Source organism: Amblyomma maculatum, chromosome 1 (genome assembly GCF_055883805.1).
Source record: "Amblyomma maculatum isolate TAMU_Amacu chromosome 1, ASM5588380v1, whole genome shotgun sequence".
NCBI lineage: Eukaryota > Metazoa > Arthropoda > Arachnida > Ixodida > Ixodidae > Amblyomma > Amblyomma maculatum.
The window spans coordinates 52,977,902-52,993,650 of NC_139344.1; the positions used below are offsets into that span (position 1 = coordinate 52,977,902).

Below are 15,749 nucleotides of genomic sequence, written 5' to 3' on the forward strand. Positions count from 1 at the left end.
TCTTCGCTGTGGCTCTGACCAACTTGCTCCTGCAATTTCTGAAGCGCCGTCAAGTGTAATGCTAAGCTTTTCGCTGCACTCTTTTGTCCATATCAAGACCCGAATTCATGGCAGGCCCAAAACGTTTGCTTGCCGCCAATGCAAGTATGTGGCCTATTTGGTATTCATAACGAACAGCCACGCTGCTTGATCGCGCTCGTTCTTGGCTATGCGCCAATAGCCGTGCGTGAAGCAGCGCGGTTGTTCCCCAAGACAATTCCTTGCTCCGTGCACGTCCCTATTGCGTCCATCCTTAGCATGCACGGCGGAAGAACGTGACTGCGACCCAAGGGTGCTTCACATAATTATGAGCTTTAGTCATCGCGCTGCAAGTAGGTTAATCTGAAATGCAACGCTTTGAACATGTTCCGTGCAGTGGCAGCTGCGCAGGCGAATACGCCTAGCGTTTATAGTTCGTTTGGGCGCAGGCTTGTTTGCAGAGTAGAATTTCCTGTACCATTTTTAGTACTGACGTGTAATTTGGTTTTTCTTTTTCAGTTGAGGTTCCAGTTGTGCAGCGCTTACTGCAAGATACCGTTTCGCCGCGGGTAGTAAATTTTCCTAGTTTTTAACTTTTAACTTGTCTTCATCGCACACATTTGTGTTTCACGCTTGCCTGCGTTGTCTGTGGAAGAGACGCTTGTTCAATAAAGTAGCGCTGTATCGCTTCTCATTGCATACAGGAATTTGCTCAATTTTGCATTGCATGCCACGTCGGCGGGAGGTGGGGGAGCACAGTACTGGGTGTGCGCCTAATCGAGCTGGGGCTGTTTGTGCCTGATTGGGTGTCGCTCAATCTGCGTCATAGAGGGAATTGCTCACGCGGGTGCCGCCTTACAAGGACCATCTCGAGTGGCGTGAGCAGGCAGCGATGTCAAAATTATAAATGTAGCGCGATTTTGTACCGATCTTGTGCCAAATCAGTTTTTTCTACGTCCATTTAGCATTCACCAGGTTGGAGGGCAACTGAAGATATTTGCATCCCCAACTGTATGCCGTTAATTCTATCCACCAAGAAGTGACACAGATACTTCCTTTCCCCAAAATCCAGACGAACTAAAAACGTAACCGTGCGTCTTTCAATGCTAAGCCGGCAAGCAACACCATACCAAACAGTGCTTTCGTGCGTGTTAATCGGTCTAGGCGGGATTAAGCCCCGGATTTTTTTTTTTTTTTTTTTCATCCAAACTGGGCATGCAAAACTTCTGTAGTTTTCACAAAAGACAGTCCGATTTTCTTTGCGACAACGTCGGACGACATTAGGCGGTATTTATCTGGCGAAACGCAGGGCGCCTGTGTACTGTGCAATGCCAGCGCATGTTAGAGATATCTGGTCCAACTTTACCGGAGCCTTCCGCTATGGCGTAACCAGAGTTGCTTGGGGAAGTTGAGCCTCGTGAACCAAAACCAACGGCGATCCGGAGAGCGCCCCCTAAATCTGCTCGGGGTCTGAATCCAAATCGCAGAATGAAGCAGGTCTTTTCAGTTTCGCGTTGCAATAAAGCTTTCTCCGGATCGCCGATTAGACTTCGCCTGAACAAGAAATTCTGCTTATTTTGGTAAATCTAACTGGGGCTTAGCATGTTTTTCAGTAATGTTTTTAACCCGCTGGCAACCAGGTGACGCAGATTGATAACATTTTTGCATATGCCCGTTCCTGCTGTATACGTGTACTAATTCGGGCCTCTGGCGCTGTACCAAAACTATTTAAAAAAAAAAATTATAGGTCCCACTGTCGGACACACTCGTTTTGCGCTCACCTTTAGCGAAGCGCAACCGTACGCAGGCTCAGTACCACAACACTGCCAGTGTTTAACCACTTGACGGTACCGCGCCTTTTGTAACGAAATGGGGTGGTTCGTTTCTTCTCGGAGTGCATTTATTTCAGGGCATAATATCAGTACCCGGACCCAAGCACCGAGCCCACCTGGCGCCAACGTCCCAAGGTAGCACCAGAAAACGACTCGGCGGAGCTTGCACAGCCTTGTGCTCACGGCAAGAAATGGGGCTTCCACAACGACCGGGCACTGGTTCAATGAGCTGGCGGGGTACCAGTGTTTCGCGGACTACATAGTGGTGGCACTTTCCGTAAAGTGGCGATCCTTTAGATTACTCTGCAACCTACACGGTATATTCCAGTATCTCCCCCCCCCCCCCCCCTTTTTTTTTTTTTGTATACGTGACCTTACCTTTCGTATCAACGATTTAGCAACCCAGGTTGCCTGCACTGTGCCTAAGACCATGGCTGGTGAAGTATTCGTGCATTCGTGCAACAATATCCACAGTGTGCAATAGAGCGCAAGCGTACTTGGGAAAACAGAATCGAGCATAATGCCAGCGAGGTGCGTAGAAACCACGCCACTCGTTCGGTTAGATAATCCGTAAATTGCGAACGTTGCGGGATTGAACATAGATGTGGCAGTACCGTGTACGCCGTATTTGCGTGCAGTAAGTTAGGCTGCTAATTACGAGGTCACTAGTTCGTATCCATGGCAGTCAATTATAGGACTCCGCCACGGCACTTTTTTTTTCAGCCCTCCCCTCGCGCGCAGTTCAGATGACCACCGCGTTTCTGCGCATAACACAATCGGTAACACCCTGACATCAGGTTGCGGTGCAGATGCAGGCTTAAATATGTTAAAGCGCCCGATTTTAAGTTAAGCTGCTAACGGTTCGCTTGTACTGAAAGTCTGTGTGGTTGTGTGGCCACCTTTGAGGGTAGGTATAATTCTCTCAGCCGCCAGGTAGTAACTGTACAGTAGTTTTTTTTTTTTTTTTTCATAAAAAATACTTGGTTCACAGGAAGGGAAAGGCGCAGTATCTGTCACACTTGTGTCTGTGTGACAGATACTGCGCCGCAAGGGAAGGGAGCAAGGTGGGAGTTAAAAGTGGAAAGAGAGGAGCCATAGTGGAGGGCTTTGAAGTGATTTCGAGCACCTGGGGATCTTTAACGTGCGCTGACATCGCACAGCACACGGACGCCTCTTCGTTTCGCCTCATTCGAAACGCAGCCGCCGAGGTTGGGTTCGAACCTGGGTATTCCGGACAGTAAAGTTTTTTTTTATAAAAAAAAAAATAAATGGGTTCACAGGAAGTGAAAGGCGCAGTATCTGTCACACTTGCTATGTGGACACCTGAACCGCGCCGTAAGGGAAGGGAGGAAGGTGGGAGTGAAAGTGGAAAGAGAGGAGCAGTAGTGGAGGTCTTCGGAGTAATTTCGACCACCAGGGGATCTATAACGTGCGCTGACATCGCACAGCACACGGACGCCTCTTCGTTTCGCCTCCATCGAAACGCAGCCGCCGAGGTTGGGTTCGAAGCCGGGTATTCCGGACAGTTTTTTTTCTTTATAAAAAATAATCGGTTCACAGGAAGGGAAAGGCGCAGTATCTCACACTTGTGTCTGTGGACACCTGGACCGCGCCGTAAGGGAAGGGAGGAAGGTGGGAGTGAAAGTGGAGAGGAGCAGTAGTGGAGGTCTTCGGAGTAATTTCGACCACCAGGGGATCTATAACGTGCGCTGACATCGCACAGCACACGGACGCCTCTTCGTTTCGCCTCCATCGAAACGCAGCCGCCGAGGTTGGGTTCGAACCCGGGCATTCCGGACAGTTTTTTTTTTCTTTCTGAAAAAATAATTCGTTCACAGGAAGGGAAAGACGCAGTATCTCACACTTGTGTCTGTGGACAGCTGGACCGCGCCGTAAGGGAAGGGAGGAAGGTGGGAGTGGAAGTGGAGAGGAGCAGTAGTGGAGGTCTTCGGAGTAATTTCGACCACCAGGGGATCTATAACGTGCGCTGACATCGCACAGCACACGGACGCCTCTTCATTTAGCCTTCATCGAAACGCAGCCGCCGAGGTTGGGCTCGAACCCAGGTATTTCGGACAGTAGTAGGGCGTCTATTGCTTTTTTTTTTTCGTTTTTTTTTTTAAATGCGTGCTTCGATGAATGCCAACACTCGCTTGCAGGAGAATCTTGTCTGTGTCCTCGTGGGCGTTTCGTTGGCGATGATGGACCTTGAGGTTCTTCATTGTTTGTGTGTGTGTGTGTGTGGGGGGGGGGGGGGATTAGGCGATGATGGAAAGTAGCCTCGCTGCGTTTGCTGCGGCGGAGCGAGAGTCGAAGATGAAAGGGAAACTTGCGCAAGACTAGAGAGTTACCATAGCAACAGCGCTGCCCTGATTCTGGGCTCAGTCGAGGGAAAGCGGAAAAAGCTGGCGACTGGGTGGCAGAAGGATCGACTCTCTCCGGCGGGCGGCAGTACCGAGCAGTGTCGCTTAGCAACGACCTCCTTTGCGAGAGGGAGGGTGGCGTTGAGGAATCGGTCGGCCGTCGGTGACGGCGAGCTGCTCCTGCGGTGCGTGCCGCTTGGCGGCTGGGTTCCTGCGAGGTCTCGGCGGATGTGCCAGCTCGCGCTACAGCGCGCTGTCGCGCACGGATTGCAGGTGTTAAATACCACATGGAGCAGTTCGCGGCTGTGGCGTTCATTTGTGCCACACGCATTCGTGCGAAAAGTTATTGAATGGCGCATTAGTTGGGGCCGCTTGCTACTAATCGCGATTTGGAAGCGGGCGCTCGTTCTTAAACTGCGATCACTGAAAACGTGGCAGCTCATTAAATGCGGCAAAAGTTTTCAGAATGATGAGGGCGTGGAATAAAGCTTGATTGTGCAGCTACGAACAGGAACGTACTATGCACGTCCTGCTCAGTACAGCCCTTAATGTCAGGCCGCGTCTTCAAGCGGAAAGTAAATTTTTCCTTTGCGTTAGGAACTCCATTCACGCGCTGTTAGCGACAAGTGAAACTTTATCGTTGAGACTTGGCACTAGCTGTGCGTACACCTCATTCGCTAACATCGGTAGCAAGCGCAAGGCGGTGCCGCTGAACATCAGTTACTCGTTGCATCGGGGTAGAGCTGTAAAGTCGTCTCCGAAGGTATTCAGACTGCCTCCTCGCGCATGCCTGCAACATTCGCTTGTTAATTTAGTGCAGCTTATGTGACAAAGCGTTATCGGAGGAGGAGCGGTAAAACTCGTGCCGTGTAATAAGCGCTTCACTCATGGGCGTCTTTTCGGTGAAGGCAATGTGCCTCACTCCAGAGAGCTTGGCATTTAGGCCGGAAGCTTCGTAGCATTAAATATGGAGTGAACATGATGCTCACCATTTAGTGTGGGCCACCTGTCGCGGCAGGTAAACACGATTTTTGCCATAGATGCATAGGATCACTTCTGTAGTAGTAATGGGCTCTATTAAGACACAACACTTGGGGCATAATTCATTAATTGCCTGCTGTGCGAACAGGCTCTTTAGATGTTGTATAACAAGGGGAATTCTAGTTAGCAACAGTGATACACATCTTTACAGAGCAGTAGTTTATTGAATGCACAGACTATGCTCCCTTTTATACTGACTGACCCTGTACATGTTTCTGGGAGGGGGGGGGGGGGGGGGGGGACGCACTTTTGACACATGGAAGATGAACTACCAACTAGCCTGTTTTTCCACACTTGCAAGTTACATGTTTCTAGGTGCAGTGCTGCATAGTATCTCCTTTTTTTCCTGGGCAGTGGCAGCCTGGATTGTAAGGGTAGAATTGAACTGAAGCAAGTGGAACAGCAAAGGGATCATGCAGAAGGTGTCCTACATTCAGCGGAAATTTCAGACTTCATTACTTTCTCAACATTTTGGGTGGCTTGCTACTCTTGTTCTAGAAAGACTTGGCTGTGGAACCTTATTTGGAGTATATTGGTTGAATACTAGAAAAACAATGAAGGTACCCTTCTGAACACAAGGCTAGCTTGTTTGCAGTGTTTGTATGTGTTGCACACTCAAATAGCCAGTAGTAGCAAGGTGTGTCTAGCATTAATATTTCAACTAGGAATGAGAAAACACCCCATGGGTCACAGCATAGTTATTGCGGCAAGTTAGCTGGACACGGTGCTTCAGTGTAGCAGAAAATATAATTGCACTGTAGTGTTGCAGTTTGTCATGTTTATTTTCCAAGTGGTGGTACAATACGTTTGTAGGTTAAGTGTCTGCTTATATGCTTTAAAAAGTTATTCATAATTGCATTTTATTGCCAGCTGCCTTTTGTCAATTTCAAACTCCTACAAGGGCATATACCAGCTCCTTGTTCAGTAGGTTTTATACCTCCTTCAGGTGCAGGCCACGACCTGAGCACAAATAATGCCTATGCAAGGCAAAATTTCAAAAATGAGGCTGTGAAAAAAAAAAAAAAAAACCTTAGTCTTTTGTATGAAGCTACCAGCATGCGAAATGAAAGCAGGAATGTGCTTTATTAGAGGGCTGTGCATTTGCTGATAGATCTGGTATGACTACAGGGAGCATGAGTTTTTGTTTGCTTTTTCTGGAAGTATAAATGCTTTGAAGTGCCTAAAAAATATTATATCTATAATTGAGACCATGAAAATAGTGCAAAGTTACAATATGGATATATGAGGACCTAACATAATTGTCGTAGTTATTCAGCAGGGAATATTTGATTTTTTTGTGTGCATTCCTGGCGTGCTACTTGCAGGATTATGAAATTAAAAGTTTCCCCCCTCACAGGATCTAAATTTGTTCCTGAAGGTAACATCTATTGTTTGAGCTGCTGAATAAATTAAGCGCTGCCTTAGATATATATTTTTTTGTTTGCAACAAACATTTTTCTTGCTGAGCATTGGTCATCTGTTCCTAATAATTTAGCATTGACATAACTCTGAAAATGCCAGCAGATCTGGTATATCTAGTTGCAAAAGTGACATATAGCATCATTTATAAACCAGAAGTGTGCACAATTGTTTGAGTATTAAAATGCCATGTGATGGGGCTGGGTAATGGGTCATTGCATTGCACTTCCCATCAGTCGTTTTTCCATAGTGGCACAGCATCATGTGCGCTCTTATGTCGTAAATCATAAAGTATTGATCACTGAAGTGACTAAAATTCAAATGTAACATGAGTTTCCACAAAACAAAAAAGACCTCAAAACTATTATGCAGCTCTTTGAGGAAGATGGCTTCTAGTGCTGTTAGACCAAAAACATACACACACCACACCACACAAAATTTGGAAGTGTTTGTGCTTTGCGATAAGTCAGGTTTGCATCAGCCATTATCAAATATGGTAATGAAGCAAGTTCGAATGTAAGACTTCTGAAGTGAATGCATCAAAGAGAGACTTCCCATACTAAATGTAATATTTTTTCCTTGCTGAGTTGAAATAAAAATATATTTATTTCAGCCCAGTTATAATAAACCTGACTAATGTTCTGAAATGGTCTTTGCTAGCAACATGCTTTATTGGAGGGTTTCAAATTGGGCTAGTTGGCAATTGACATGTTCAAACATCGTTGCAGTTTTGAAAAACTTAGACGTAGAAAATGACACGAAATGCTGGAGTGCAGTAGCCCAATGTGTATGAAATAAACATTAAAAGGGTTTCAAATCGGGCTAGTTGGTGATTGAAATGTTCAAACATTGTTGCACTTCTGAAAAACTAGAAGTAGAAAACGACACGAGACACTGTACAGGGTCGTCCACTTCTAGCTATAACACAGACACTGTTTTCAAATCAACATTACGTACGAAGCAGCCACATATCGATGCAAATCGATGCAAGCCCACAGGTACCCGGATGTGCTGCTTCACATGGCCTGCCACTTAGCTTTATTGTGTGGCCGGGTCGGACGCAATAGCGCTTTGAAGGCGGTGCACGTGTTACAGCTAGAAGTGGACGAGGCTGTACATCGGGCTATTGTGCTCCATTGTCTCATGTCGTTTTCTACGTCTTAAGTTTTTCAAAAAAGCAACGATGGTTGAACATGCTTTATTAGAGCACAGCTGCTTATCTTTTGCTCTGGCTGTAATAAAAAAAAAACAACGTATTTGTGACCTTTAGCTAGTGACAAATTGTTTGCAGAAGCAAAGTATTGGCATTTGTTTTGCAACAGCTGGAGTGTAAATGCTGCATGAACTATTTATGGTGTAATTGCTTGTGTATCTTATAATGCATTGTGCTTTTGAGATGTGCGTGCATCAGTGTTCATATTGGGGGGGTTTGAGAACAGATGTGTTACTATTTTGTATTTGTAAGTTTATGCAAATGAAAATAAAGGTTTGTAAACTGGAAAAGTGCTGTCTTTTTATTTCTTCCTCCAAAACTGCTCTTCAATAAATGTTTATTGGAGGAATAGCAAAACTACATTCAGTGAGTTTGCTATAGGGTGTATTGTCAATACTTGTAGTAAAAAAAAAAAAGAGAAGTGTTCTTTTGAAAGCAGCAGCCAGTGTGCATATTGCTCAGTTAATGCAGCCAGGTTGTAAAAGGCTAGAAAAGCTTCTCCTTTCGCTCTCTAGCAAGTTTGTGTTCAGTGAAATGTATTTTGATGGCGCTAGTAAAATGCAATTAACTCCCCGGTGAAGTTATTGCGGCTTTAGTGTTTAACAACTAAAGCTAAGTGTCGGCAGAATACCATCCTTGTATATGAACCATTGCTGTGGCTAGGAGCTTCACTCGCACATTCACAGCATCACGCCTAAGCTGAGGGCAAGCTTGCTAAGGAGCAATCTATTGTGTTGTGGTCGGTTCAGTTGCAGTCGTAATCTTCTTGCAAATATCTGAAGGGTATTGCAGGCCTTAAGCAGATTTTGGCAGCATGCTGAAATTCCTATTTTCCTCTCATATTTTCGGTGGATGAAACTTTTTCCCAGGAAAACTTGGCCTCTTGATGGAGTGAAGAAGCTCTTAAGAGCATGAATTTAAATTTATCCTTTGCTTTGTTGCAAGCAATGCGTTTGTCCAAAGGGAAAAAAGGCAAAATAGGAATCGTACAAAGTATGGTTTTAACATCTATGGTGGAGGTGTCAATTCATTTGCAAGAAAATATTTCTAACAGGTGGCCTTATTATCGAAGAAACATTATAGGAATAGTTGGCAGCATTTATTTCTTACCCTTCTAAATTTTTATTTCTGACCAATTGTCAAGCTTGAGTGAATTGCTACATTTTCTGCTGTGCAGAAAGTGAAGCAGGTAAAACCTCGAAGTAAGCATTAAAAAAAAAGGTGAACACTAGTGTGCCTTTACCACTGTGCATGTTCACATGGGGTGCACTTTGTTGCTCAGTGTGTCACATAATTGTTGCATTGTTCAATGTTTTACACTGTGTGGCGCTTGAAAGCTGAAACCATTATTTTGAGGGCATGTAGTGCAGATGTGTCTGTGGTGTTTCCACCCTCTTATGATTGGCCTGCATCTTGGAAAGGTGCTTGAGCTGATTCTATTGCTTTATCTGTATGCAGCCTGATGAAAAAGTTCTCACGGAAGCTAGTAAGCCGGTGCATCTACTGCAATGTTCTGCGTGCCACTTCACCAGACATTTTGGAGGTGTTCTTGGACCTGGATGGTTGGTCCACTATCCATATGTGGCTGCAGGAAGCCAAGAATTCTGAGAACATGCCGTTCCTGTGTGAGCTGCTGGAGCTTTGCCAGGTATGGCTTCTGCTGCTTCTCTTTTGTCTTTTGATGTCTATAGACCATTTTATGATCCTCCGAGAAACCGGTTTGACTGGGCTGTTAAGAAGGGGTGTCGTCAACTCTTTCCTGTGCTATGGGAGCAGCCCAGTGCCCTTCACCTTTCTGTAAAATCGTCGTCTGCTGTAGTTTTCTTATTTGGAAGACTGGTGTTCTCTAATGAATGCGTTACTTTGCGGAGCTTGCACAAAAGGAATGGCTTTAGAGAGGCCAACTGTGTTTTAAGGAACAAATTATTTTTAAGCTCAACCTAATGCATGGCGACCAAGATTCTCGAGTTCTGTAGCACTTTAATAGGAAATATGGGTTGTTTACACTCAAACTTAAGAGACACAAGCTTCACCTTAATAGCAACACATGATAGCGTAAATGGGTGGGTCCCTTTAGTTACCTGGATTCCTCTTTGCATATCGTTTTGCAGCTTTCTTATTTGTTTTATTTACCACAAGGCATACTAGTCCTCTCTTTAATAAACCAAATCCAACAAACATGCCTTGATTGTGTATGGCTACCATGTCTGACTCGCAACCCAAGGGCCCCAGGTCTGGTTCCCATTTTGCCCCATTTTCTTTGTCAGGGCTATTAATTTACTTTTTGACATGTCATAATGATGTTTTAGTTATGCTGTGACCTTATAGTCACATTTTATCTTGTGCTTTAATCACAATTTTATAGGACATCGCAACCCTATAGACCAGTGATGAATTGTAGAGTAACATCATCTCTGCTATACACGATTTTACAAAGGGGTCAAGGGTGCAGCCATATTGGGGAGCTGAGCTGCTCTCATAGCACAGGAAAGTGTTGACGACTTCCCCCTTAACAGCTCAGCCAAACCGGTTTCTCCAAGGGTTGTAAAATGGTACAATGATCACACAGTAATTACCCACTCAAGGTCGTGTGGTTGTGACGCCGTGGCTCCCTCGACCAATCTGCATTTTCATCACAGGACACCGGGGTTGCTCTGAATGTCCGCTGTAACATCATCACGTTAAAGAGTTTTTATTGCTGGACATGGCTCATTTTGTGTGGTCAGTGCTGAAAACATAGTGTGGAAGCACAGCTGTGCCTTCAAGCCAGCAGAAGTGAGGAAGAAGAATCTGACTTGGCAGTAGCGACGATCGATGTGCGCACCACTGTAACTGCTCCTATTCTACTTCACAAATACGCTCTTGGTCCGAGCACCTGCATCAGAACCTGCTTCTGCATTGCGATCAAGCAAGCCAGGCTCCCAGCGACACAAGTTGGCCTCCGACGTGCAGCATCACCCACTGCGCCTGTGCTCCGATACGCCCACAACACTGCTTATCCGGACGCTACAAAAGGAATTACCGAATCTCCCCCGGCTCACTTGGCAGTAGCGACGACCGATGTGCGCACCACTGTAACCGCTCCTATTCTAATTTACAGATACACTCTTCGTCTGAGCACCTGCATCAGAACCTGCTTCTGCATTTCGATCAAGCAAGCCAGGCGCCCAGCGACACAAGTTGGTCTCTGACGTGCGTGCGGCATCACCCACTGCGCCTGCGCTCCGATACGCCCACAACACTGCTTATACGGACGCTACAAAAGGAATTACTGAATCACCCCTGGCTCATTTGGCAGTAGCGACGACCGATGTGCGCACCACTGTAATCGCTGCTATTCTACTTCACAGGAATACACAAGTTTTGTGTATTCTTGGTTCTTGCATTTTCTTTTTTTTTATTTACATCGCTACTGCCAAGTGTAAAATCTTGTGGTCTGGCCCGTGGGGGACTTGAGTTTTTCGCTTTCTGCAGAGTTGCTTTTTTTTTTTCTCTCCTGATACAACATGAAGGACGACGTGAAAGTTGAAATCACCAAGTTAACCCTTTTGCTGTCACGAACGTACCGGTACATTTTCGCGCTTTCCCTCCACAGTGTCACCGACGTACCGGTACATTCTCTATCGTGCATTCAAAACTTTGCGCGTGAGCTGTCACACCTGGACAGGCTGCGCCATCTGTAATATCTTTCTGCAAGTTCGCATTTTCGCCACGCGTTGCGTTGGTACGTATATATTGAAGAGTATGGAGCGACCGCGCCCATTCCTGCTACCTTGTTTGCTGGGGGGCGCGGTCGCTCAGTGCGCTACTCTATCGCGCTAAGCGATCATGCGGCGCGCACGTTTCACGGTGCGCGCGTGCGTTTACGGGTTCAAGGGTTCTGTCATCTGCCGCAGGTTTATAGGTTTTTAATTTTATTCTGCTGGCGTGTCTGCTACGACGCGTCACGCTCAGGGGCGTGCGCCGCTTCCTCTCCAATCGGTCGACACATGACTCGATCGCTGCTTTCGTTCTCTCGCTTTCGCTCTTGCTTGTGGCTAGCAGCAGCAAAGGAGGTTGTTTTAGCCTCTTTCTACTTCCCTCCACCTTGATTTCACAACGTGCCATTTCTCTCCATTGTGCGGGCCACCGGGTGTGCACCCTCCGTGTGCGTGGTTACTTTCGGATAGCTGTCCGCGCGAGACCTTCGACTGTGGACTGGAGCGATGGCTATTTTAATTATAAATACGAGCCGAGCTCGGAATCAAACTATATAGAGAAGTTTTCGTATATTATCCTCATTTATCTAATTTATAATCAGGCTGATGAAGATGATGTTAATTTAAAATGCCTGCAGAACACTGAAATGCGCATATTCTGATGACTATGTTATTTGTATAGAAATCATAATAAAAAATAAATCACTATGCTCATTCTCTGATACACTCGTTCCCTGAAACCAAGCTGACACTGGGGGTGCGTCGCGGCCAGAAATGCCCGACGGCGAAAGGGTTAAAAGAGGAAATCAAGCAAAAGCTTAAGGTTTTTCGCGAGTCGATGGAAAGGGATCTGCGGAATAAAATCCGCGACCTTAAGAATGAACAAAAGAGTATAACCCAGAGCCTTGAATTTGCGTATAACACAATTGAAAAGCTGAAAAAGAAACTGGATAAGGAGATTTCAAAAAACGAGCAAAAAGTAGCCGAAAACATAGAACTGCATGGAACCGTCATGTCTATGGAAACCAAAATGAAAGATTTGGAAAATCGGCTTACTCTTTCTGAGCAGTACTCTAGGAAAAACAACCTGGAAATTCAGGGCGTGATTAAAGCTGAGGATGAATCGGTTATTGATGTACTGACAAAAATCGGAGATGCTGTGAAAGAATCTATTTCCGAGACAGACAAGGAGGTCTGCCACCGTGTGCCCACGCGAAGCTCTGATAAAACAAACATTATCGTCCAGTTCTGTTTTCGAGCTAAGCGTGATAACGTGCTCAGGAAAGCAAAAAAGACTCATCTTACGAACAAGGACATTGGTTTTAATACTGCACAACCCATCTACATAAATGAACATCTTTGCCCAACGCTTAAAAAGCTACTAGCTATAACTGTCAAGAAAAAAGTATGAAAAGGGATGGAAGTCAATCTGGGTGAGCAACGGCAAGATCTTCGCCAGGCAGACAGACTGCATGCCGACTGTTCAGATACTAGCTGAAAATGACATCGATAAAATTTTTTAAAGCCAGCCCCATGCCATTGATGTATCCGGCAATACTGAGTAAATAGTGTATTAGCTTAGCTACCTACAAAGAAAAAAAAAAAGGTAAAATGGAGTACCACGAATTGATATTGCCATCAAAACTCGACTTACATCAGACTTTTTTCGAATCCGTCCTGCACGTCAATGCACGTTCGGCTGGCTGTAAGGAGGATGAAATTGTTCTGCTTTTGAGCCAGTTTTTGTTTAAGTTTGATGTAATACTAATGACTGAAACTTGGTACTCAAACAACTGAAAAATGCTAGAAATTGAAGAGTATGACAATTTTTTTCTTAACTGTTCAAGTAGGCGAGGTGGAGGTGTTGCTATTTTTGTTTCAAGTCGAAAAAAAAGTGAAATATTTTTCGAATTCAGTATGACCACTGATGACTAAAATTCTGACGCTGCAAAACAAAAGAGAAATAATTTTATAGTTGTCTACTGCCCACCGCAAGGGAATGTCATGAGCTTCTTTCAGTTTTATGAAACATTTCTCAACTTTGCTTCACAAAGTAACCAAGTTTATCAACGGCGGCGATTTCAACATAAACATTTTAGAAGACAGTATACAAGTGGAAGATTTCAAAGCGCTGCTACTCTCTTTTGGTTTCTCAAATGTAATTGTTTCACCAACTCATATTACATGTCATGCATCTTCAACACTCGACCTTTTGATAACTAACATAGACACAACCATTTACAGTGCAGGTACAATTGCCTCTGATGTCAGTGATCATTGTGCGGTTTTTATGACACACTGCAGCAATCCAGTGGAAACTACTCAACCAAACATACCTTGTGTTACACAACATATCACCAAAAACAGTTTGGAACTGTTCAAACAAGCGATCATGTCCCAAAACTGGTCTTCTGTAAAATCCAAAGGTGACCCAAATGAAGCATATAATGAATTCATCAAGGTCTTCGTAGCTGTCTATGCTAAACATTTTCCTTTTAAAAATATAAAACGCTGTAAGAAGGCCAGGAAGCCATGGATAACAAAAGAGCATCTAAAAATGATTAATTAAAAAATACTCTTATCAATCTTTCTTAAGGACAAGATTAGAAGCGACCCTTAAAGAGTTTAAAAATTTTCGCAATACCCTTAATGCTAAGCTGAGAAGTGCAAAATTGGCATACTATGAACAGATGTTTGCTAATGTTACTCAGCAGCGCCCTGATGCTGCGTGGAAAGTAATTAACAGTGTCTTGGGTCGTCGAAAAGTTAACTATATTCCTGATTCAATGCTGGTGGATGGCCGAGAACTCAGTGGAAAAGAACTTACTGAGTATTTAAATCATTACTTTGTTAACGTTGTTGTCCCCGCCCCTGGAGACAATCCCTCTGAAGAATTAATATACGACAATAGCGTCAGTGATAGTATTTTCCTTAAGCCAACAGATGACTCTGAAATTTTTAATATAGTGATGGCCTTGCCAAATAACAAAGCTTTAGATGCAAATAACCTCCAAATTAAGCCCATAAAGTATGTCTCAAGTACAATTGCGCCTGTACTTGTCCATATATTTAACTTAGTAATGGAATTTTTCCTGATGCAATGAAGATTGCTAAAGTCTCAGGAATTTTTAAGGGAGGCAATAGAAACTTGCTAACTAATTACTGACCAATGTCCATCCTTCCAGTTTTTAGCAAAGTACTAGAAAAGGAACACATTTTGCAAAAATTAGACGATAGCAAGTTCACAGTAGCTCTTTCCGCAGACTTCAGTAAAGCTTTTGACTGTCTCGACCACCAAATTCTAATCCACAGTCGTGGGCGATGCTTGGACCTAATAAAATCTTACCTTAAAAGTAGAGCTTAATTTCTAAACATAAACTGATATAACTCATCGCTTCTCTTAGTGAAATATGGCGTCCTCTAGGGCAGTGTACTAGGCCCACTCTTATTTAATGCCTTCATTAATGGCAATGAAGGTATAAACGAGACAATACAATTTATTATATATGCTGATGATAGCACTTTGTTAATTTCGGGTTTTAACATAAATGATTTAGTACTGAAGTCCAACAAGGTTTTGGGAAAATTGTCAAGATGGTCAAGACTAAATTGACTTAAAATTAATGCTGCCAAAACAAAAGCAATTATATTTTACGCAAGGAATAAGAAAGTGCCAGCTAACATCTTCTTTCAGCTCGATCACCAAGAAATAGAAACTGTTCACGACCATTAAATCCTTGGAGTATATTTTTCGTCTAACTTAAGCTGGGACACTCACATTGGTTACCTAAGCAAGAAATTATCTTCGATAACTGGAGTTTTAACACGCTATCGCAGTATACTTCCTGTGAAAACAAAAATCTGTCAAGCTTTGTTTGCTTCCTATTTATCTTACGGCACCTTAGTTTGGTGTACAACCACAAAAGGTAATTTAAACAGGCTTTTCATGATTCAAAAATGATTAATTCGCCACATTGGAAATATGGAATGTATTTCCAGTACAAGAAATGCCTTTCGGTTATATGAAATCATATGGGTAGAACTTATTTATGAATTCTGCTTGCTAAAAACATACTATTTTTCCTCTCTTAATATTACAAACTGCATGGCATCACTGGCAAGTTTAAAACGCCGAAATACTAATATACCTACCAGAAATCAGGAT

At 44.0% G+C, this 15,749-nt stretch overlaps 1 protein-coding gene across 4 annotated transcripts in view; it reads left to right on the forward strand.

Annotated features, from left to right (window-relative positions):
- Positions 1-15,749, forward strand: part of LOC146202385 (serine/threonine-protein phosphatase 1 regulatory subunit 10-like) — a 90,579-nt gene that overhangs the window by 48,868 nt on the left and 25,962 nt on the right. For all 4 annotated transcript variants that reach the window (XM_084588135.1, XM_084588137.1, XM_084588138.1 and 1 more), the window contains one exon: positions 9,345-9,534. In XM_084588135.1, the coding sequence (XP_084444261.1) occupies positions 9,345-9,534 (190 nt within the window). The remainder of the gene's footprint in view (positions 1-9,344; positions 9,535-15,749) is intronic.